The sequence below is a fragment of the Lutra lutra genome, chromosome 3 (genome assembly GCF_902655055.1).
Source record: "Lutra lutra chromosome 3, mLutLut1.2, whole genome shotgun sequence".
Taxonomy (NCBI): Eukaryota; Metazoa; Chordata; class Mammalia; order Carnivora; family Mustelidae; genus Lutra; species Lutra lutra.
Genome location: NC_062280.1, coordinates 186,461,308 through 186,485,962, shown reverse-complemented (window position 1 = coordinate 186,485,962; position 24,655 = coordinate 186,461,308). Strand labels below are relative to the sequence as shown.

The 24,655-nt window shown below is 45.8% G+C and overlaps 2 protein-coding genes across 4 annotated transcripts in view; one reads left to right on the top strand and one right to left on the bottom strand.

Moving 5' to 3' along the window:
* Positions 1-2,471, top strand: part of UGGT2 (UDP-glucose glycoprotein glucosyltransferase 2) — a 194,996-nt gene extending 192,525 nt beyond the window's left edge. For both annotated transcript variants that reach the window (XM_047720254.1, XM_047720253.1), the window contains exon 39: positions 2,243-2,471. In XM_047720254.1, the coding sequence (XP_047576210.1) occupies positions 2,243-2,265 (23 nt within the window). In that variant the 3' untranslated portion in view covers positions 2,266-2,471. The remainder of the gene's footprint in view (positions 1-2,242) is intronic.
* Positions 2,472-7,575: 5,104 nt separating this feature from the next.
* The window catches only part of DNAJC3 (DnaJ heat shock protein family (Hsp40) member C3), a 63,044-nt gene continuing 45,964 nt past the window's right edge, over positions 7,576-24,655 (bottom strand). The window contains exons 10-12 of one of the 2 annotated variants that reach the window (XM_047720258.1): positions 13,688-13,820; positions 12,759-12,907; positions 7,576-11,198 (exon numbers count right to left, since the gene is read on the bottom strand). In XM_047720258.1, coding sequence (XP_047576214.1) covers positions 11,041-11,198; positions 12,759-12,907; positions 13,688-13,820 — 440 coding nt within the window. In that variant the 3' untranslated portion in view covers positions 7,576-11,040. Of the gene's footprint in view, positions 12,674-12,714; positions 12,908-13,687; positions 13,821-24,655 lie in introns of both variants that reach the window. The other variant, XM_047720257.1, reaches the window with a different exon arrangement.

The following is a 24,655-nucleotide window of genomic DNA, read 5'->3' as shown; positions in this document are numbered from 1 at the left end:
ATCCATTGAGATGATCATATTTTTATCCTTTTGCTTTGTTGATGTCGTGTATCATGGTGATTGATTTGTGGATATCGAGCCATCCTTGCATCTCTAGAACACATCCCACTTGATCATGGTGTGTGATCTTTTTAACATATTGTTGAATTTGGTTCGCTAATATTTTGTTGAAGATTTTTACATCTTTGTTTATGAAGAATATTGGTCCATAATTTTCTTCTCTTGTAGTGTCCTTTTCTGGTTTGGGGGTCAAGTGAATGCTGGCCTTTTAAAGTGAGTTTGGATGTGTTCCTTCCTTGTCTATTGTTTGGAAAAGTTTAAGAAGGATTATTAATTATTTCTTAAATGTTTGGTAGAATTCATCAGTGAAGCCATCTGGTCCTGGACTTTTGTGTCTCAGGAGGTTTTGATTACTGGTTCAGTCTCCTTGCTAGTAATTGGTTTGTTTAGGTATTCTATTCCCTCATGAATCACTATATTCATGATAAATTGAATGTTTTTAGGAATTTATTCATTTCTTCTAGGTTGTCCCAGTTTCTTGGTGTATTATTGTTCATAACAGTCTTTTATGAACCTTTGTATTTCTGTAGTTATATTTTCTTTTTATATTTCCTACTTTTCCCCTCTGTTCAGGGAATTTTTTTTTTTTTTTACTTCTATTGATTTTTTTTTTAAGAGGGTAATCGCATCTTAATTTTTGACAGATCTTTTTCTCTCCTTGTTACTTTTGAATTTCAGTTTCTTGCTTTATGGTTTTATTGAATTTCATTTTCAGAATAATCTGGAAAATACTAGAATTATCTTAAGTACCTCTTCGGTTCTCTTTGTTATCTTCTTTCTTTTGGGTATGTTGTTTATCTTGGGCCTTTTTTCTTTTGCTATTGGTCTTCCTCAAATGTGTGGAGATCCTTGGCTATTTTTATATTTTTAAGAGTAAAAGATTTGATTGATCAATACAGAGAGCTGGCAAGGGTCTTCTCTGTGTCAAAATGTCTGTTTTTCCAATAGGCTTCTTCCCTGAGTGGGAGGGTTGATCAGTAGCTCTGGGTACATTAGCATGTGCAGAATTGACAGATTCCTCTCTGGACATACGGGCATGGAACAGATAAAGGTCATGCTACACACCAGCCTGGCCAAAAGCCAAAATGACGGCATTTTATTCAAGGGCATTGACACTCATATGAAAATCAGTCTCTGTCTCTCTGTCGTTCTCTCAGTGGGTTGTTGAGTTTTTCTTCCAAAAGTCATTTTCTCCTTTTTGTCTTGTAATAAACAGCCTGACCAATTCCCTGTGAAATGCAGGGGACAGAATGAGAGTGGGAGGCTGAGAGGCACAGATTTTCCTGACAGTGTTTCAGTTACTGCTTCACATTCTCACTCACGCGCCACCAGTGTTTGCTGTCAGGAGGTTCTCTTCTGTTGGAAAAATCACCTCCTCTTCCCCGCCATGTGGTCGTGTATCAGCTCTATGTTCTGTCTTCCATTTTTAGAAATTCATTCATAACTCTGCTCCAATGATGTCTCATAACCACTTCCCCCATTCTCATTACTGTTGCTCCCTTTTGTATTTATTATCTCTCAAGTGGAATTTAGTAAAGAGAGAAACATAGTCTAACATCTCGAACTGTGGAATAGGATGTATTTAAATTGTACTTTCATTCATTTCTGCCTGAAAATGTCACTTTAAATATCAGTGTTTTAAAATTAGTTCGTGTGTGACACCTCAGTGATGCGGAGACCCTTTTGGTCTCCAGGAGTCTTCGCTAGGACTGATCCTCTCACAGCCGTGTCAGCATCTGTCCATGTTGGAGCGCTCCGTCTCTGCCGCCTCTGAGGAGGACCACATGTGGCTTCTGCTCTCTGTTGGTCCGTTATGTTAACAGTAGGCTCTTGGTGCGTGCCGAGTGAACGATCAGGATTTTTCGGGGCTTCCGTGGCCAGGCAGTGTGCTAGGTTTCAGAGATAACAGAGATCAAAAAAGATGTGGTCCTTGCCCTACGAGACTCATGAGAACCCCCTTCTAGGTGATAAAATGTTAAGCGTTTGTGATACGATATAATAAGTGCCATCATGTACAAGGAACTAATTTCCTTTCCCATAAGCAAATAGGTACCAAACAAACGAAAGGATCCTCAGTCAGCAGCTGTGCTTTTTCTGTATCTCTTACTTTGGTGGGAGTTAACTAATGAGTGAATTTGATGTTCAAGATTTCAATAACTCAGTACATTTTCCTCCTCTACAGTTTTGAGGCATGATGAGCTCTAGCACTGGCTTCCAGGAGGAAGACAGAATGAGAAGAAATCTGCCACCTGCTGGGGAAGTGTGGAACTACTGCTAAGACTTTTGGAAATTTCATTAAAGATCAGTGACATATTCTTCAATTTAAATAATATTAATTATTTAAAAATACATGTATGTAATGTATTGAATAAGTTTAAGTTACATAAAAAATGACCATCGAGTATTTAAAACTAGATTTTTTTTCGTTATTGCCTGAAACACTGGGTTTTCACCCGTTAAGGTACTTTGCCAGATCACCCAGTAGAACATAAGCGGACTAGCTGGTCCTCACGGGGATGTAGCAAACCAACTCCGTCTGTGTTTTCCCTCTTCGTGCACCCATATTTCTTTAATTGCAAACGCACTTAAAATTAGAGAAATCTCTTGTGTTTTTTTCTTCTGAGAAAGGAAAAGGACTCATGGTTACCTCTGAGTAATAAAAAAAAGTTAAGCCAATTTATAACTTACTTTAAAATGAAAGAATGTGGTACTATACTATAATCATTTATTCATCTTAAGCGATATGATACAATTCTATGCTGTATTTCTATTTTCTTAGTGTTTCTAATCTTTGAGAAAATTACATTCATGGGCTTATGAGGTATGTATGCTTTTAAAGAAGGAATATAAAAAGAAGTATCAAGTAGTCACTTTTATAGAAACTAAGTTAAAAAGATGAAGTTTGTCTTCCTGCTGTGTATTAATAATAGATGCATAGAAATCGTCAGTGCACAAGAACTATCCACCTATTCTAGAATCTGGATCGTGGGAATGGAAGAGACCTCGGTGTCTTTTGAGCCCCGTCCCCTGAAGAAGCTGATTCGATAGGGCTGGGCTGAGCATGGGCGATCGTGGTTGTGTAAGGGGCTCTCCCTGGGATCTGCTACCGAGTGTGGTGTGGGAAACGTCTCACGGAGGTTAGCCGCAGCCACCGAGGCAGACCCCCTCGCAGGCCCCGTCCAGTGGAGCCCGGGACACCTGGGAACCCGGCCAGGACACAGGGAGCGGTCTGCCTCCGGAGACGGGCAGGTCCCTCTGAGCTCCACAGTGAGCCAGAGCTGCCTACGGAGTCTCTCCTCTTGTTCTCTGAGCTCTTCTGAACGTGTCTAGCCCTCCTCTGTTCGGCGGCAGCACAGCCCGGCCCGTCGAGTATTTGAAAATAGCCGCCCTGTTCCCAGCTGCTTCCGTCATTCCTAATTGGAAGTCACAAGAGCTCTCCCTCTCCTGGTCACCCTCCCTTTGTCACTTGTTCCCATCTGTCTGTGATAAAATGGAGTGTTCCAGGTGTGGCCTCCCCTGCGGAACCAGAAGATTCCTGTGAGCTCCAGGGATCCCGAGGGAGGCCGTGGAAGGCCGGAGGGTGACGCAGCCCGGGCTGGCCGGCTCCACGGTGCCGTCGGACTCACACAACTCCGGGCTTGGTGAGAGGCAGCGGCTCTTCTCGGTAGCCCAGCTGACCGAGGTGCGCTCTCGAGTTTAGGGCAGAATCCCCACCTGATGGTAAGATGGCGCTTTGCTCTCCTTTATTGTCAGCTGATTTTCCCTTCCATGAGACTCTTGTGGGGGGGAGGAGGGGCTAGACGAAGGCGCCCGGTCCCCATGCCTGTGACTGCCATCTCCGGTGTGCCAGACTTCGCATTTCACGGAGCAGAAGCTGAAACTGCAGAATACTGTAAACGGTCTTGATGCTCCCCTTCGGGTTTGTATGTTGTGATTTGAAGGGCACAGTGTCCGTGTCTCATTTCCAGATGAGAGAGCTTGTGGCTAAAAATCCAGATCGAGGGGGTGCCTGGCTGGCCGTCGGTAGAGCCTGTGACTCTTGGTCTCAGGGTTGAGTTCCAGCCCCGTGTTGGGTGTGGAGCCCACTTAAAAAGAATAAATTTTTTAAAGTTCTAAAAATCATTTATTAATAAGATGCTTCTTTATAGGGAGATTCTTTTATAAAATGGCTCATTTTTAAATTTGTGTGTCAAGTGCACATAGACTGCTGTGCAATACAAAAGTCCGCCCTTGTCAGGGACCCAGGATGCGCACTGCAGCCCTCACAGAGAAAGCCACCAGCGGCACTGAGCTGAAGCGCTGAGACGTAGCCCGGGGGCATTCGTGGCTGGTCTGGATCAGGTGCAGGCCTCCTAGCACCGGCTAACGAAACTCAAATCCTGAGAGAAAAAGAAAACACTTCCCGTGAGAAGTTATAATCCACTTAGGTCGCCCTGTCCTTAAAGGAAATGGTCAACAGTTGATTCAAGAAGTAGGAGATTTTGAACTTATCATGGAAAGACCTGTAAGCTTTAGGCATCAAGTAAACCCAAACTACGAGACTGAAGACCATCCAGTCTTTGTACCACTCAGAAGCTTATGTCCAAAAGGTTAGATTTTTAAAAGTAGCCATCCTTTGGCTCCCGGTATCCAGTTCAGAGGACAGTGGAGCCGAGAGCGAGAGCGAGAGAGAGAAAACACGTGGGCCACCTCAGCCGGGAGTGACCAATAAAATCAGGCTTTTCGTTAGTGGGAGAGATGTGGTCTGACGCAAGTGGAGCGAGCTCCTGACTCCGGCCCCCGGGAAGCGGCCCGCCCGCCGCCCCTGCCCCGCAAGGGGCTTTTGTAGGGAGACGCTGGTCAGTATCCTTCAGTGACTAAAGTGTGGCTGAGACCATCTTCTTCTTTGCTGCCGTATCTCAAAGAAGTTAGTGACATTTAGGGGGCAGCAGAAGAAAATTAATGACATTTAACTTCCGCTAGAACAAGTGGGACTATTCACCAAAGGACCCCGCGGGTCTCAGCCCCAGGGATGAAAGGTGCCGAGGAGTCGGGCTCAGGATCACGGAGCGTAGGCTACTGTCCACGCCCTGCCTGCCTGCTTCTCGCGCTTGACTTGGCAGAATGGAGGCAGTCCACTCACTTCGAGAGGGCCAGCGGTTTGTTAAAATCTTACTTTCGGTGGCAGCGACGGAGGGGCGGGCGGCGGGAAGACCCAAGGCCTTGAGGGCCCGGGCTCCGCTTAGAGGCAGCCGTGAGGCCCAGTGGTCGTGGTGCCGGCCAGGCTGCCGCTGCCCTGGAGTCTGGAGGGTTCCTGGAAATGGGACAGTGGCTCCCGGCTTGCGGCGGGTTATAAAGCTCAGATCAGCAAACGTAAACTTCTGTTCGCTGGGACATTCCAGAGTGGAACCTCGTAATTTAAAATGTACTGTTAATAACGTTGTCCAAAGATCCCAGATTTGGGAACTAATGTTCCCTCCAGTTCTTAATTACTTGAATTTTAAAAGCTGCTTTGATCTCGTGGACACGCGCAACTATATCAGGCTTGTTTCCTACCTGCTCTGATTTCACTTTAAAATGTAAAGTTTTTAATTAGAATTGAGGGAATCAAAATTACTCACATTTTAAAAGACTGGTTCAAAGTGAAAACATTTGAAAGACAAAGATCTACCTCATGTTTAAAACTGGGGGAGAAGGCGGAGAAGGAGTAACAGGGCACCAGCCCTGCTGAGGGAGGTGAGTTGTGAGGTGAGCGTTAATCGGCGTTAATGCGCGCACTGGACAGTCTGGTCTGGGGGAGCAGACGCCTCCCCATCCGGAAGTTGTTAACGCTCCCCCTGGCGGAGCCTTTTCCGTTGTCTTCCCTCAGTCCGCGGCTGCCCGCAAATGTGTTTCTAAAAGGCTTCATCCGAGGAAGGCCGAAATAGAAGCCTCCGTAAGCTGGACCAGTCCAGTGACTATTTAAGTACCTACTATGTGTCCGTTTGAAGTCACCAGACCAGAGTAAACGGCATTCAATAAATATCCAAATGAAAATGTTACGAAGGACCACGTGTCGGGAAGGGACATCGGGGATGAAACTTAGGGAGCAGCACGCCAGCCAGGAGGAGGAGGAGGGCTGGGGGTGGGGGGAGGCCCAGGGTCACGCAGGGGAGTTTGTAGGCCCCATAAAGGGCTTTGGGGCTCCGGTCCTAAAGCACGGTGGCGGGCTTTGGCCCCATTGACACTTAATGCAGAAGTGCTCCCTGAGGTCTGTCCGCCTGCACGGTTTCCTGACGTCCTGTTGTTCATCGTGTCCTACAGCCGTCTGTCCGGCAAGCGCACTCGGACGCCGGGGTGTCTGGGACTCGTAATCCTGTTCTCGGCTGTGCAGTGGGCCCGCTGGAAACGCAGTCGGCCTGACGTAGAGGCCACGCCCCCCCACCCACCTGCCGCAGGTCAGTGTAGCAGAGTGCATTCGGGAGGAAGACGTGCTATTTTGTCTGCACCAAAATTGTACAATTTCCACTTTCGTGAGGTCTTAGGAACTTGAGATAATAAAAGGCATTAAACCATAGGAAACAAAACACTGCCATAGGTGACAGGGAGAGTTAGTAAAATCCTAAGAAAAACTTCCCATGGTGAAATATTGTTTAGAAGAGCAATCCCTTGCAGTCCCAAGGATCTGGGAAGAGAAAATGGAGCTGCCCTTCGTCTCCCTTCTGGCAGCCCTCACGCCTGGGGGATTTTCATAGGAATTTGGAAACAGTGCACTTTCTGAAAACGTTCTAAGTAAGTGTTCTAGTCCTTTTTTTTTTTTTTCAAAGATTTTATTTATTTGTCAGAGAGAGAGAGAGAGAGAGTGAGAACAAGCAGATAGAGTGGCAGGCAGAGGCAGAGGGAGAAGCAGGCTCCCTGCCGAGCAAGGAGCCCGACGTGGGACTCGATCCCAGGACTCTGGGATCATGACCTGAGCTGCAGGCAGCCGCTTAACCAACTGAGCCACCCAGGCGTCCCTGTTCTAGTCCTTTAATCTTAGGGTGTGCGGAACACTTGAGAAGAAAGTTGCTTGGGTGTGTAGTTAGGAATCTGGGACAGGCACTTGGCTGGCTCAGTCGGTAGAGCATGTGACACTCAATCTCAGGGTTGTGAGTTCAAGCCCCATGTTAGGTGTAGAGATTACTTAAAAAGAAATAAAGAACTCTGATTGAGATAAACAGTATTCCCCTCACCCCCAAGCACACCTCTTTTAAGACTTTTACAGAAATGTACAAATTATGGTATAAAACCCAAAGGCTTCAAACAAAGCCAATTTAAATATTGGCTTTAAATATTTAAATATTTAGATTTTAATAGTATTGAAACCAAAGAACTGTCCACTTAAAGTCCTAACTATCCTAGGACATTGGGGTCAAGAGGTTTTAACCATTTCTTTTTGTGCTCAGACCTTCCTTCAGCTCCACGCACAGGAGCCGCCCTCCTGTCACCCCAGCTCCGGACCACATGCAAAGCAAAGCTGGAAGGTAGACTTCTCATGAATCGAAAGCAAGAAAATACTGATTTGACCATAAATATTTTTATTAAATGTGAAAATACACAGGCATAAAAATAGTACCCATATTTGCAGACATATCAGACCCATTTCAATTAATTTTGTTTCTCTATTAAAACACTAAATTGAGATGGATTAAATTAGTCTTGTCTCATTCAGAACCAGCAATAGCCTTACAGTAGGAGTAGTAGTTTAACTTCTCAAACATCTCCACGTTTTCTTCCTCCACACTCTGCTTTCCACTGCAGGCAAGAGGCCACCGCAGACCAGTGCAAAACCTGTCACTATACGTAAAGCCACGCAGTGGCTAACTGTACTCTTAAATCATTCAGCAAATGAGATCATCCATTTAAACAAGAAATCCACCTATTAATATCATTTGCAATTGCAGAACAGACTCTGCTACTAACAAAAGGAATGATCTGATTTAGAATAAGGGTATTATTTGCCGACTTATTAGCATTTGCCTTCCTCCTTCCTTTATAAGTACGGGAAAGTCACTACATTCAATTAAGTTGCATGGAGTTCGCTAGGTCACAGCACGGTTGGCACTCAGCTTTCGCGAGGCCCTCGCCAGTGGCCTGTGCTTAAAGGGAGGCAGCTCCAACCCAGCCTGACTGAGGAAGCGTTTTTAACTTAAGCATCTTACGCATTTTTTTCATGGCAAATGTCGTAACTTCTGACCGTTCTCATGCCTTTGAAGTGAAATCTCCCATTTTCCATCATGAATAGGAAATGCTGCCAATTTCAAATTGTTAATTCTGTTAACTTTTTTCCTACTTGGTTATTTTCCCCTTTAAAAAAAAATATATATATGGGTAGTTTTTACATTCCATTATCAGAGTCCAAAAAAGTTGTTTTCATACTGATTAAAGATACATTTTTAATACTGACCGAAGAGAAAGATGTTTTAAGCATTACGTCTCTCCAGTTCACAGTAGTAAACTATTACAGTTGTTTTCGTTTTCAAGTTTTCATTTATCCATGCCAAGAAAGCAGAGTTTCAAAAATGGGCAATAAATTTATTCTCCTTTTAGAACGTTCTCGTGTTTTTAGGCTGATGTGTTTAATACGTGCTGCTGTGGAAAATATCCACAATGTCCAGACAAGTGATACTCCATTTCAGAAGCTTTCCAAAAAGCAAGGAAGGAGTTTAAGAAAGGAATCTCCTACAGCCAAGGCTAGGTACCCCTGTGATTTCAATTTTCCAGAAAGAGCCATTTACGGGGCCGCTGCAGGCCCCAGAAACAAGAGCTAGGAGACTGGCAAGTGGAAGGAACCCAAAAGCAAGTCAAATGCCTGTCAGTCCCGTGCGGTCCTCCGCTGGACGACCTGTCCCAGCAGGCCGGCGGCACAAAGGCCTGGCCCTCCGCACCCGGAGCCTCCCTCGGGGCCGGGGCAGGGCAAGGCCAGACTTCCAGGCCGGCAACTGTCCTCAAGTCTCTCTGTGGCGCTGGCACTCGGCACATAGCTCCTCTCCGCACTGAAGACCAGCGAGTAACCGCACATTTCAGTTACGGTGACTAATCGGAGTCCGCGGTAAAATTTCAGGGATGGGAATTACAGGTTTATTACCGGTGCGGACAGAGTCACGCCAGCAGGCGTCTGGGCAGCGCCTGACAGTAACCGGCACCCAGGACGCAGCTCCCACCGGCCAGCCCACCACCGCCCTGACTCCCTCCGGCTCCTTGCGGTGACTTCTCGTCGTCTTCTCTGAATGGGAAGGCAAGTGATTTCCTATTACTGTTCGGATTCTGTGTGAAAATTCTTACTTTAAAAGTAGGCAGAGGCCACTGCTAGACTGCAAAACGGTCACAGTGACATCATGTGCCAAAGAACCAGGCTGGCAAACAACATTGCTGATGTAATGGAGTCATGAGATTGCTAGGATAAAAGAAACAAAACGGAATTTCCCTCAGAGATCCTTTCAGCACTGGCTTGAATTTTGAGACCTTAAAAGGAAGCTGCAAACTATTCACTAATTTTCAAAATGCATTAAGTTTATTGGTACGAAACAGACTTCTAAATGGGATGCAGAAAGCACACAGGCGTTTTGCTCAGTTCAACTATGTGACTTTTTCCCCTGCGTTTAGAGAAATTTCTCCACGTATATTTCAGAAGGGCTGTGGAAGGAAAGGCTCTGTGCTTGGCTGCTGTGGCCAGGACCCCTCCCGCCACGGAAATTAAAATGCTCGATTTCAGAAAAACAATATTAGACCCATACTCATCAGAATGCTCTGAGGCCAAAACAAAAAAACCTTTCCAGAATGAAAGTAGTAATTCTTGACTAAAGTAATTCTCTTAGAGTTTAAATGCAGCATCAGTAGTTCTGTAAATATTTAATGTTCTTAATTAAAGTTAACACTCAGTTTTTAGGGAAAAAAATTATCCAGTATCCAAAGACTGAATAAGTCCGTCTCTTAAAAGGTAAGAAGGGATCTCCAGAAGAGATGCCTTCTCGATGGTGGAAAGGCAGCCGGAGCGGACTGCATTTGTAAACGCGTATTTTTTTCTAGGGACAACAACCAGAGGCATCGGGGGCAGGTCGGGGGCAGGTCTCCTGTCTAACACGGGCCTCAGACAGTCCCGGGGGGCGGGGGGGGGGGGGGGGGACTGCCGTCCGAGAGGGTCGGCCAGGACGGCCGAGAAGCCGCCCCGCCGCCTTATTAAAAGTGGGGAGCGTCCGTTTTCTCTGTCAACTGAGCAACTTTCCATTTCTCAGGCAGTCCTGTTGCAGGCAATTCTGCGTAACTCACGACAGCGGTTGGAGCATTTCACTCTGCACTGCAAGCCTGTTTCAGGTGACACCACTGCTCTCTGATCTGGACCTACGTCATGTCTGCATCCGCGGTCTTCGTGTTCTCTCGCAGGTGCCCGACACAGAAGACGCGCTGCACGTCCATCCAGAGTCTACACCCGCAGCGCCACTACCACCTGGCAGCAGGTTTTCTCAAAGACTCCGTCCCTCCTCCTGCGGCCACCGCGCTCAGGCCGGCGGAGATAGAAATGCGTGTGGCCGCGAGGCTCTGTCACTTAACAGGTATTTGCGAGCGACTGCACGACCAGAAGCTAAGGCGAAGGCGTCCCTAAGAACGTACGACTCAAAATGTTGGCATTCTCTTTGCGAATCCTAAAACACGAGCTTGGGGCTCCGCACCCACGTCGGCACTGCTGTCCTCTGCCGTGGCCCCGCCACAGGCGCGCCCACCGCAGACCCTTCCGGACCCTCCGCGGTTCACAGGGTCTGCTCTGCCTGACACAGAACCGGCCTCCGCCTCCCTGCCTCCAAGCACCCACCAGCCTCCGGTCTAAAATGGATAAAACGATCTTTCCTATTAAAATAACTCTTTGGTCATGGACAAATTAAAAGATTTGAATTTTTTTTTTTTTTTCATTAGGATCCTGGAACAAGGTTTCTTTGTGTTTAATCTTTAAAAAAATTAAGGAAGATGAGCAGAAAAACAGCTGGTTTAATTGAAGTGGAATTTGAATCTAAAAGGTCCGCCTGAGCTGAAGGGATTGAAGCCCTGCCATGAGTTCCAGCTCCTGTGGAAAGGGTTGCCGCCGCCTCCTTGCTGGCTCTCCGCGTCCAGCGGGTCTTCTCCGTCGTCGAACTTCTTCCTCATTTCTAGGAAAGAAATGCGCGCATCAGAACGCGGGTGTTGGTTAAGCACTGGCCTGGGGGAGGACTCCCGCCTCTCCTCCCACCACGAGGGGCCGGGCCTGACACACACATCTGGGCTCTCCCCGCCGCAGCCAGCTCCCAGCCGTGGTCTCGGGAGAAAGCCTAGAGGAGGCCCATCCCGGAGAAGGGGCCACGTTCAGGGCTGGCAGCGCCAAGTCACTGAGACTCGGGCCCCCTGAATCTTCTCGCCTCACAAGCATCCACCCAAGGAAAACCTGCTCTGGGAAAAAAAGAACTGCGGAGGAGGAGCGCTCCAGAAGTCCCAGGCTTAGGATCAAAGAGCCCCGTCCCCATCCTGGCCCCAGCAGCGCAGTCCCAACCTCGCCGGCCCTCCAAGCGTCTGACTGGCTTCCTGGGCCTCGGTCTTGCATCCGAGCAGGGGTACGGTTCCCGGCCACAGCTCAGGAGGCCGCCTGCGCGGCAGTCCCGAGGAAGGTCCCTGATGAGACCGAGACTAAGGCTGACAAATGGGACAGAGGAACACTGCGGCGGGGGCAGGAGGGAGACTAACATCCTCAGGGACCAAGAGAACGATTTCCTCCTTAAAGCAGAAACGGGCTCAGAAAAAGTGACAACACAAAAGAACTCGTAGCGACTGCAAGGGCAGTTCTTGAAGCTTCTGTGACCGTCCGTCTCCCGTGCTCAGTGCGAGCTCAGGGGACAGACGGAGGATGGCAGGGACAAGCCTCTGCTGAGCTCGAGAACGGACCATCCCGCCGGGCTCCGTAAGTGCGTGTCTGCCTCTCTTGTGGGGTTAGAGGGAGAGCAGAGGACCACAGAGCTTCGATTCCAGAGCTTAAGCAGATGTTCAAAAAAGATTTGCCAGATGGGTATGTGATTTCCTTCTATTTCTGATGAAATTGTCTAGCTCAAGTCCTAGCTCCTGCTGACACCGAAAGACATAAAAAAGGAGTAGTTATTAGTTTGCCTTAAATTCCCCCTGGAAATGTCTAAACATTGTTCAGTATTACCTAATTTCTTCGCCTTCTCTCTCATTTTCCAGGCCCTCTCAGCACACGATAACAGCATTTCCAGCAACCAGGAAAGCTAACCAACAGCGGGCTTGGGGCAAGATTCCCGGGGAACACAGAGGACAGGCAGCCCCCACCCGGGCTGGGGGTACGTTCCAGCCTGGCATCCCGGCTCCCTACTCAAGCTCCTCCAGGTTCCCGAGGAAGAATTCGTCATCGGTCTGGGGAGGTGGAGGGAACCTAGAACCTCCCCCTCACTGTGGTGCTTTCCTGCCGCGGGTGGGAGCGCGGAGACTCGTCTCTGGCCGCTTGTGCAGGAAGGGGGGCGTCAAACCGGGCCTCCTGCGTCCGTGTCTGCCGCTCGCCCACCGCGCGGGGCCCACGAGGGCCCGGAGTGCGGCGGGGGCGGGCCTGGGGCTGGACTCCCGGAGATGCGGGCGGGGGAGCGCCGGCCCAGCGCCCGCCTCCGCCCCAGCCAAGAGCAGAGCTAGTAAGTCACGGCCCGGGAATGGGCGGCCTGCGGAGACCGTACCTGGATCCGAGAGAACTTCCTTAGCAGCCGCTATGTCGATGAACTTCTTCTCCGCTTTTTTCTTCTCTTCCTCATTCTGGAAGTTATCTGGGTGCCACTGCAGAGCTAATTTTCGGTATGCTTTAATGATTTCTTGCTTTTTGGCGTTTCTGAGCAGTATTAAGATTAACGCTCATTAGTCAAGAAGTGCCACCTCACCGCCCCCGAGACTCAGTCACGACCCGCGCGCAGCCCCGCGGCCTGCTCTTCCCGTCCGCGCCGGTGTGGCCACGGCCGAGCGCCTAACGTGCGCTTCTGGGGGATCATTCAAGCTGCTTCAGAATCTCAATGGGAAGAAATTACTTTTGATCTTTGCAGTTTTCTCTCTTAAAAAAAATCACACAGACCCATTTTTAAACTTTCTGAATGTCCAACCTACCTGGTAACAATTCGTGGCATTAAGAGCTAACTGTGACTCTGAACCACACTCCTGTTTTGCTTCTGGTTTCCTTCGTTCTGGTCGGACCTTTGACTGAAAGACTGGTGGTTCCCTTGCTCAGAGAAGGTGGATCTTGTATCATTTACCTTGCTTTTGTCTCTCCGTGCCTGTAAGTTAATTCTCGAAGTGCCACTCTATTCTTAGGCCTGAAGAAGTTTGCTTTTCCCTCTCCTGTCCCACCAAAAGAAAGCTCACGCCTTTTCACCCTTCCCAAAAAATCTAGGCTAGGGCCTACTCATACTACAGTGTCATCCCTCTGTCACCAACGACTAATTCCCCCATCCTTGCAGTCCTGGTCTCTTTAAAGAAATCTACCTGTAACAAAACAGCTATCTGATGTTTACGATGTGAAAGATGGTTAGGTTTAATCCCGGACCGAAATTACATAAAGTAAGGAATTCAATCAGAGGAGGAAAAAAGAAAACAACAATGTAAATTTTAAATAACTCACCTTTTTACTCCCAAGATTTTATAATAATCTCGTTTCTGTGACTGCTTCAATAGCCTCTGTGCCTTCTCTAGACCTTCCCGAATCTGCTGGTCATTTTCATTGTGTTCCTGTGCAGTTTCGTAATCCTGAATAGCTGTCACGAGGTTTAAGATAACGCTGTTAAAGGAACCATAACTTACAACCTCTACTTATCCTGTCAGGCTGATACTCAAGTCACCGTCCCAGCCTCCTCACTCTCGCCATTACTGCTAAGAGCCTAAGAGATGGTGACGATTTTGTTAGGCAACTTATAAAAGGCAGAATTAGGGCGCCTGGGTGGCTCAGTGGGTTAAGCCACTGCCTTCGGCTCAGGTCATGATCTCGGAGTCCTGGGATCGAGTCCCGCATCGGGCTCTCTGCTCAGCAGGGAGCCTGGTTCCTCCTGTCTCTCTGTCTGCCTCTCTGCCTGCTTGTGATCTCTCTGTCAAATAAATAAATAAAATCTTTAAAAATAAAAGGCAGAATTAAGGCTGAATTTAGGTAGCTTTTTCTTCCCATTCAATAAAACTCACTGTTGTTTACTCGCCCACCTTCCCTCCAGCACACCTTCATATCCATACTTGACACAAGGCAGCCTTTCCATCACTGTGACTGAACTGATCATTACATAGGAAAATAAGACCATGGAAAGGAAATCTGCACTATCAGCTACAGGTCCACAATTCAGAAGAATCAGAGGCTTAGAAAGGGAGCAAGGAGAACCACCAGCAATCAGAATGTCTAAGTCCTAGGGATTTCAACAGGAACTATTACAAACCTGCTGTTTTTAAGCTACTGAACAAAGCAGATGACACTGTCCTGGTGTGGGATGTCTGGTAACAATCCACATCACAGCTTTTGCCTTATTTTAGAATACCTGAATATCTAGAACACAAGGCATCAGGAGATCTAAGTCATGTAGAAAAGAGTCAACATAGCAAGCCTGAGACTGTTACCCTTCGAAAGGCCTGCTGGCAAGGTTGGTCCTGGCTGGCATCTCAGAAGATGGCCCTCAGGAGCGTTCCCACCATTTCCTGGTAAGAATGGCTCCATGAAAAAAGGCCTCAAGAAAGGCCTCAATGTTGGTACAGATAATGTCATTTATGTGAAACATCGTCTTTCCTTCTGGGAATCTGGGTGCTGGCACGGCAGGAGTCACCCAGCTGACTGACCCCTCATGAATGTCCCGGGCACTGGCGCTCCAGCGAGCTTCCCTGGCAGACAGCACCTTGCACGTCTGGAGGAATTACAGCTTGTCCTATCATTTCAAAGAGAAAGACTCTTGGAATCCTCTACTGCTTTTCTCTAGAGTGGGTGCCATGTGTCTTTTCCCTTTCCTGATGTTACTCTGTGTCCTTTCAGTAGAATAAATCTCAGCCTGAGTCCGACTGTGTGCTGAGTCCTACTAAGTCCCCAAATCTGGGAGTGGTCTTGAGGAGCAGACATCTCAAATAAGGGACTGTTAGGTCCGAATTCTGTTTTTATGTGAGTGCATTTCACCATAGGGAAAATATCTCTCTGGATAACATGTCTGAGGATTCGTACGGCTCATCCTGGAAGGGATTCAGGGAGGCACATGGTCCTCCTGACAAACTGCGAGAAGGTCAATAGCGGCCTAATACCACGTCACAATGCCTAGTCCTTCCCCTCACTTTATCTCATCACACAGACATCAGCCGTTTCCCATCATCACAAGAACAAGGATGAGTACAGGACGATAAGATATTTTGAGAGAGACGACCTTCACATAACTTTTATTATAGTATAATTATTCTAGTACTATTAATCTCTTACTATGCCTAATTTATAAGTTAAACTTTATCATGGGTATATATGGGTAAGAAAAAAACAGTATATTTCAGGTTGGATGTGATCTGCAGTTTTAGGCATCCACTGGGGGTCTTGAAAGGGATCCCCCGCAGATTAAGGGAGAATGACTGAAATTTGCCTGAACTACAGAGAAAAGTGAACCAATACTACCTCTGGTCCATGGCTGGGGGGTGGGGAGGGGGAGTGACACACATTTCAAGCTTTTATTCTAAGTCCTGCCTCAATGCATTAATAATATGAAACATTACTACAGCCCTCCAACTCACAGTGACAGCTTAAAATACCCTTCCAATTTAGTACACAAAACTGTCATAGCAGTGAGGTTTAAATTAACAACTACTACCCATAGCACTCAGTATCGCAAGCTAGTAAGGAAATGTACTTTGAAGGAATTCGATACAAGAGGAAAATGTTTCAATATATGCAATTTTGCTATTTATGCACTCTACATTTAAAACATATTTTCATTCTTAAATGTTCAGAGTATCTCCTCCAAAGCAGGCTTCTATATCCTATTCTTTTATTAAAACTTAAAGTGGACACATTTTTCCCAATCCAGAAAAAAATATAAGGTTGTTTCCTACATTCACATCATTACAGGTAGGTAATTTAATTAGAAACTTAGTATGGGTGATGTTAAAACTTTCCATAGACATAAATGAGATAGATCATTTTTAATTATATTTTCTCAGATTCTACCCTCCAAGGAGTCATCTTTAAAGAAAAAGTAAGTAACATCCAATTATGTTTCTCCTATACTGTAATTAAGCAACCACACAAAGTAGAATAAGTTAGAAATATTAAGACCCTGAAAAAAAAAATCTATTACATATTAGCCAATTCATTTTCTATCCTCTGAACCTAAAAAAAAACTTCCCAAATCCTTTTTCTTCCATATTCCCCCGCTCAGTTCTTCCTAAGGAACAGTGCAAACAAGGAAGCACAGGAGTGCGCCTCCCTTCCATCCCACTCCCCCACCGAAAGGACAAGATGATGATGGAACCGTGGCAGCACTAAAAACAGACCAGAAATTTTCCTAAATTTCTGAAAGAGAGGAAGCAAATGGGATATTAATAATTAATAAACCTAAGCAGAGAAAACCACCATCCAAGTAGAAGCCCTAGCAGACTGGGGAGCCATTCTTTTTGGCCAACCACCGAGGGTCTGTGAGATGGCAAAGTCCCTCTCGGGGGTGAGCGGCACAGCAGCCACACCCCTCGGGGCCGAGAACCAGCCTCGAAGCTGAGTGGCAACTGTGCCCAAGCAGAGGCCGCGGGGTCCGCGAAGAGATGCAGAGCCCAGCCCCCAGGCACTGGAGATCTCTACGGCAGACCTGGAACTCACTAAGGAAAAGCGGTTCCACCCAGAATGTAAACACACGGAAGGACCCGAGCAGGAGAGTCCGGCGAGTAAAGCACCGCTCACTCCGGCAACTAGTGGAACAGCGAGGCCCACAGGCAAGTCTTCCCGTGAACCAGTCCTCCCCACTTCAAGCCTGCCCGCAGCTCCCCAGGGCAGAAGCGGCATTTCAAAGACAGATGTGCACGGCTGCAAATGACTGCCCCCTTCCACTCCACAGTCCATTAGCATATCCCAGATCAGCTTCCCTTCAAAACATACCTGGAATCGCACGGCCGCGCACCATGGCCTCGGCGCCCGCAGCGCCGCAGTCCGACATCAGTACACCTGAGCAGCTGTCACAGCTTCGGAACAGCTGCTCCCTGCTCCCATCCTCCTTCCCCGCGAAGTCTGCTCTCAGGACAGGGACTCAGGGCCTTTTAAAGAGCACATCAGACCCCAGTATAATATGCCCACAGAATACCAATCTCCTCCTGAGTACCCTGCAAAACAGTCTGCACCAGGTCTGCTAAAATGAGCTCGTGTCAGCTGAATCCAAGATGAGGGGGAAGCAAACCGTGAGAAAGCTCAATGGCAAAAAGAAATCACAGAAAGTGCCAGAAAATACACTTTCTGGGTGTATGGGTTCACCCTACAGTGACAGCTTCTATCCTTTGCATATTGTAAGAACCATGAAATCCAGAGCCGGGCGGTGAGTTAAAGCAGAGGCCTTACTGGGGAAAAGATGGGAACAAAGAGAAGAGCAAATCGTCTTGGGCAGCAGATGTCAGGAGTCCCCTGCAACCAACCCCCTGCAACGCTGGGCGCTCTGAAGGTGAAGGGCTCACCTTCCGTGCAAAAAGATCTACCCCTTTGGTAGCAAAGGAGCAGCCGGGCCGGTAGCAGATGGACGCGGTGTGGCTCAGAGCAGCAGAGAGGGTGGGGCCGTAGAGAGGCCCTTCTAGCAGGAGGCAGGATGTCTGTGCGACCTGAAGCGGAGACTAGGGCAACTGTTACATACAGAAGGCTGCCCGCCCCTGGTGCTCCGTAGCACACGCGTGCGCGCGCGCACGCACACACACACAGCCAAGGCACTTTCCAACAAAGAGGGCAGGTAAGCCAAGTCCTTTTATGACCATCTTGTTTTAAACAGTACAGCATCAATCCAAAGACAATTTTTAAACTGAAACAGGAAGAGAGCACCTAAACTTGCCTGATGAACATACATCAGAACAACAGCCAAGGACATGAAAATTCTGAGCAGACATTATGGCATGAATTTTTTTAAAAATCCAATCACCTCTTTTAAGGGTACTCACAAAGCAGAATAAGAACTCAACAAAGAGGGGCACCTGAGTAGCTCAGATGGTTGGGCGTCTGCCTTCGGCTCAGGTCATGATCTCAGGGCCCTGGGATCGAGCCCCACATCAGGCTCCCTGCTTGGTGGGAAGCCTGCTTCTCCCTCTCCTCTGCTTCCCCCCCTGCTTCTGCTCTCTCAAATGAATAAATAAAATCTTAAAAAAAAAAAAACCCACCTTAGCAAAAAGACAAAGAGAAGATAAAAATTGAGTAGTCAATACTCAAAAAGATCGAAACTATCACAGAAGTACAGATGAAATGAGCAGCAGCCCAGGAAGCAGAAGCAAATGGAAAAAAAATAAGGAAGGACATAATGAAATGGAAATAAAGAGTTTAAAAGGACTAGAGAAAAAAATGGCAGCTTTACATGACAACTGGCTAGGAAAGCGAGAGGGCCCAAATTTTCTGAGTTCTTACAACCAGTGGGGCTTCAAGCCTGGGATTTCAGGGGTCAGTGCGCCTGGCTCTGGGAGAGCTCCGAGGACACGGCCTCGCTCTGAGAGAAGGCAGAGCAGACAGCCCGCGGACACACGGCGTGGCAACAGCCGCCTGAAGAACACCCCGGCACACGGCAGGCGGGTCACTCGCCCGTTTCAGAGTGGGTCCCGGAGAGGCAGCATTCACAGAGAGACCCCTCTGGGGACAAAGGAACTGGTGGCCAAGGCCATTTCCCTGCCCCCTGGCTCAGGGTAAGTACAGAGCCACCGGCAGGAACTAGGGCAGTGCCAACACTCGCCACCTAATTTGCTTACACCAGGCACCACCAACACTGTGCTGCAGAAGAAGCGCCCATCACGGGCGCGCCTGCCTCAGTCCCAGCAGGCGGCCGGCCTCCCCGAGACCCGCACCCTCCTGCCGGCACCGCGGCTCCCCATCTGGGAGTCGTGTGAGGCCCTGGTTCCAGCAGCAACAGGTCACATCTCACAAGCCGACCAGAGCACATCTGGTTAAAACTCAGCACCGTCAGGCCAGGGACCAAACACTGCCCACAACTGGCAAACAGAGCCTCTGCAGACAATGGCGTGAAGGATAAAGTGGCCAGGACACGGGAGGGCACACCCTGGACACACTCCCCGGAGCGGCAGCCCCTGGGGCACAGGGGATACTACGTGGCAGGGGACTATAGCGCCTCCTTCAGAAGGCCGTCCCCCTCGAGAACAGGAGACAGAGCTGACTTCCTAACACACAGAAACAGGCACAGAGACCTCGACAAATGAGAAGACGGAAGAATTTATCCCAAATGAAAGAAGAGGACAAGGCCACAGCCACAGATCTAAGTGAGAAAGATCTAAGTAACATGCCTGATAGAGAATTTACAGCAATGACTGATCGGTCATAGAGACGCTCTGTGGACTTCAGAAAGAGTAGAGGACATCAGTAAGATGATTAACACAAAGATAAGGAATAACACAGCAGAAATAAAGGGCCCAATAAACAAAATGAGAAACACACCTATGGAAAGACCACCCATCGCCATCTGATCGCCACGACCACCTTTGAGAGACCCACATTATTCATATCAAAACAGTGCCTTTTGGTCTTTTGCCTTGGACTTGTGACTTTCGGGACTAATTCTCTTTTCATTTGTGGCTGAATGGAATACATACAATAAATAATCTCTTCTGCTGTCTTAGCTGAAGAAAAAAAAAAATACTAGCAAACCAAATACAACAATATATTAAAAAGATCATTCAACACCATCAAGTGGGATTTATTCCTGGGTGCAAGTGTGGTTCAGTATTTGCAAACCAACCACAGCATGATACATCACATCAGTAAGAGGAAGGATAAAAACCATATAATCATTCCAGTAGATGCAGAAAAAGCATTGCACAAAGTACAACATCCATTCATGAATAAAAACAAAAAACCCTCAGCAAAGTAGGTTTAGAGGGAACACACCTCAACATAATAAGGGCCATATATAAAATCCCCACAGCAAACATGGTCCTCAATGAGGAAAAACTGAGAGCCTTTCCTCTAAGGTCAGGAACAAGATAAGGATGTCCGTTCTCACCACTTCTATTCAACAGAGCACGGGAAATCCTAGCCACAGCAATCAGACAACAGAAAGAAATAGAAGGCATCCAAATCAGTAAAGAAGAAATAAAACTTTCACTATTTACAGATGACATGATACTATACACAGAAAACCCAAAGACTCCATTGAGAAACAGCTAGAACAGATCAAGAAATTAATTAAAGTCACAGGATACAAAATCAATCCACAGAAATCTGTTGCATTCCACCAATAATGAAGCAGCAGAAAGAGAAATGAAAAACAATCCCATTTACAGTTGCACCCAAAAATAAGATACCCAGGGATAAACCTAGCCAAAGAGGTGAAAGTCCTGTACTCTGAAAACTATAAAAGACTGATGAAAGAAACTGAAAATGACACAAATGGAAAGACATTCTACGCTCACAGATTGGAAGAATAAATATTGTTAAAATGTCTACACTACCCAAACAATATATACATTTAATGCACTCCCTCTCAAAACACCAACAGCATCTTTCACAGGCTGGAAAAAAAACTATCCTAACATTTGTATGGAACCATGTTAGACCACAAACAGCCACAGCAATCTTGAAAAGCAAAGCTGGAGGCATCACAATTCCAGGCGCTACGTCAAAATAAAAAGCTTCTGCACAACGAAGGAAAGGATGAACAAAACTAAAAGGTAACCTACTAAATGGGAGAAGATCCCTGCAGGAGACATATCCAGTAAAGGAATAGTATCCAAAATATATAAAGAACTTATAAAACTCAACACCCCAAAAAAACAAATAATCCAATTTTAAAATAGGCAGAAGACATGAACTGACATTGCTTCAAAGAAGACATCCAGATGGTCAACAGACACCTGGTAAGATGCTCATCATCACTCTCATTAGGGAAATGCATATCAAAACTATAATGAGTTATTGGCTCAAAGTTGTCAGAATGGCTAAAATCAACACAAGAAGCAACAGGTGTTGGCGAGGATGTGCAGAAAAAGGAACCCTCTTACCACTGTTGATGGGAATGCAAGCTGGTGCGGCCACTCTGTAAAACACTACAGAGGTTCCTCAACAAGTTAAAACTAGAACTACCCTACAACCTAGGAATTGCATTACTGGGTATTTACCCAAAGAATACAAAAATACTAATTCAAGGGGATACAAGCACTACTATGTGTATAGCAGCATTATTCACAACAGCCAAGATATGGAAGCCCCCCAAGTGTCCCTGGATAGATGAAAAGATAAAGATGTGGTTATTTAGGGGCGCCTCGGTGGCTCAAACGGTTGAGCATCTGCCTTCAGCCCAAGTCATGCTCTCAGGGTCCTGGGATCGAGCCCTGCATCAGGTTCCCTGCTCAGCGGGAAGCCTGCTTCCCTCTTTCTCTCTGCCTGCCTCTCTGCCTACTTGTGATCTCTCTCTGTCAAATAAATAAATATATATATTTTTTAAAGATGTGGTATTTATCTACAACAGAATAAAGACTGAAATCTTGCCACTGCAATGACATGGATAGAGCTGGAGAGTATAATGCTAAGTGAAATAAGTCAGTCAGTGAAAGACCAATACCATATGATTTCATTCACTGTGAAATTTAAGAAACACAAAACAAGCAAAAGGAAAAAGACACAAATCAAGGAACCGACACCTTTTTTTAAAAGTAATCTCTACATCCAGAGTGGGGCTCAAATTCACAACCCCAAGATTAAGAGTCACATGCTTTACCGAATAAGCCAGCCAGATGCCCCTCAGGCTCTTAACTCTAGAGAACAAACTGATGGTTCCCAGAGTGGGGGTGGGAGGGGATGGGTGAAATGGGCGATGGAGATTAAGGAGTGTGCTTGTTATGACGAGCACCCAGTGACTGAAATAAAAACTTTAAAAAATGGCTAAGATGGCCAATTCTATGTTATATGAATTTTCCTACAAGTAAAAATAAAAAATAAAGTAAGTGGTATAGTCAGACTCAAATTCAGGACTAATTCTAAATCCCATCCTCTTTTCACTATGACCTTATCGATAAACTACGCTCATTCGTCCAGCCAGTATGGTGGCCAGCTACGGGCTAGGCACAAGTAGCAGAGACGGATCAGCTAATAAAACAGACACAGGTCCTCACGCTGCTTACGTTCTAGCCAATACAACTGCTTACCTCATAAGGACACTTGAATCATCCCTATATTCAAAGGAACTTTACCGTTTAGTAAGGCCTGAATCAATGTCCGTTTGCTCCTCTCAAAAGCTATGAAAAGAATTACGCATATAGATCCTAAGAGCCACCTTCATTTTTCATAACCTCAGAGGCATCCGCAAACAACAATCTTACTTTACTTACTTTCTTGTGAGTGGAATCCCCTAATACCTTTCCAGATAATTGTCATAATCCCCAAATTCATAAATCTCCATGTTCCATTATTCACTACCCTAAACCTTGTTTTTCTTTATCCATTACATTCTTATCACTTAAATTGCTTATTTAAAAAAAGATAAAACCAGTAAACAGAATATAGAAAGCCTCATATTTCAAAATGCGATTTAGCCTAGTTAATAAGAGTACCACTTATCCACATCATTTGTTAAGCCTCCAACTCAAATCTAAACAATGCAAGTAATATACTTCAGTTTGAATTATAGAGGCCCCCTTGGCACGGCACCCCACCCCCAAACTGAGAGACCTAGCAATCCCATTCTCAACCTCTCCGTGAGGTTGCTTGATTGCCATACTTTGGACTCAAACAACCATTTTTACTCTAAAACATAATTCAGAAAGATTCCCCAGTATACAATCCAAACATATCAACAAAGACAAAGAATAAACTCCTATTTAAAAGATATTTTAAAGGGAAAAACAGACTACAAAGACAGATCCATTCTATTAAATCAGTGCTAAAGCATCTTTTTCTTCAAGAATGAAGCTGTCCAGTTTCCCTAAAAAACAAGTCAGTTTAGCATTCAAGTTACAAAAGCATCTTCAAATTATCTTTAGCGGCCTACAAGACTTAACCTCCTTTGAACAGCTAAGCTTTTTATATTCTTCTGCAACTTCTCTAATTTCACAATTAGAACTGAGGATTTAAATACAGATGACAGAAGCACCTGTGATGACCTCCCCAAAACTAATGGAATGCAAACTCCCTAGAATACGGCCCGTCTCACCGAGTACACAGAGTAGCTCAAAAGTGAAGAGAAAAGGATGCTAACAGGGTCTCCTTGAAGATCATTTTGATTACATACATTTCAAGCCTCACTCAAACCAAGGACTATACTATAAAATGTCCCACAAATAGCAGTACCTAGAGTTGTCATCACTCACAGGAAACTGCTTAGGAGCAAGATTCTTGTCAAGCTGTGAAAAGCAGGAAAAAAGTAAACATTCAGTGTGTCTTAAAATATAATAAAATGAGAGGCACCTGGGTGGCTCAGGCAGTTACACATCCCAACTCTTGATTTCCGCTTAGGTCACAACCTCAGAAACATGAGAACAAGCCCGCTGGGGGTGGAGCCTGCTTAGGATTCCCACTCTCTCCGTCTGCCTCTTCAGCTCCCTACATGCACGCTCGCTCGCTCTCTCAAAAAAAAAAGTTCCACAAACCTACCTGAATTATCACTGCTGCAGATGCATTCTCAGTGCATTTAAAATGTTATCCAGGATTACCACTTCCCATAATATAATTATTTTAATATGACATTAATACATATTAACAGTCGTACATTTTACTATATAAATATTCAGTGCTTAAATGGAGGGGAAAATAGAGTAGCACAAGCCAAGTTTCACCAGAAAAATACTCTTGCCATTTTCAACTTAAAATGCTTTACTGATTTGAAATGAAAACTTTGCAGTAAGGGCTACAGGGCTCAGGTTCTTTTAAAAACCATCACACTTAAATGTTCATAGCATACGGTCACATGAAAAAGTCACAAAACAATAAATGTGAAAGGATTCTTTTTTAATATATATTACTGCATATATCTTAGTTTTCTTCCAAAAGAGAACTATTTATTAATTTATTCGAGGCCCTTACAACATCTAACAGGAAACTCTGTTACTTCAACCTGAACAAAGTAGGATACGCAACTATCCTAATGTCACTCAACAGCTCAGTGGTCACAGATGATCATTTCATATTTAGGCACATATGACATATATGTGTGTATATATATATGTTGTAGGTGTAATATGTATACCATGCATATGCATGGAATATATATTAATATATAAAAATATATTTTTATATTTTTATAAAATATATATAGATGTATAAAGCATAGACTAATATATATGCACAGAAAAGTCTCAAAGATAGAAATCCCAGATGAACAGTGATTAACTCTGAATGATATGAAATCTAACACTTAAATTTTTATGTTGCTATTTAACTATTCTAACTTGTCTACAACAAATAAAGGCTAAAATG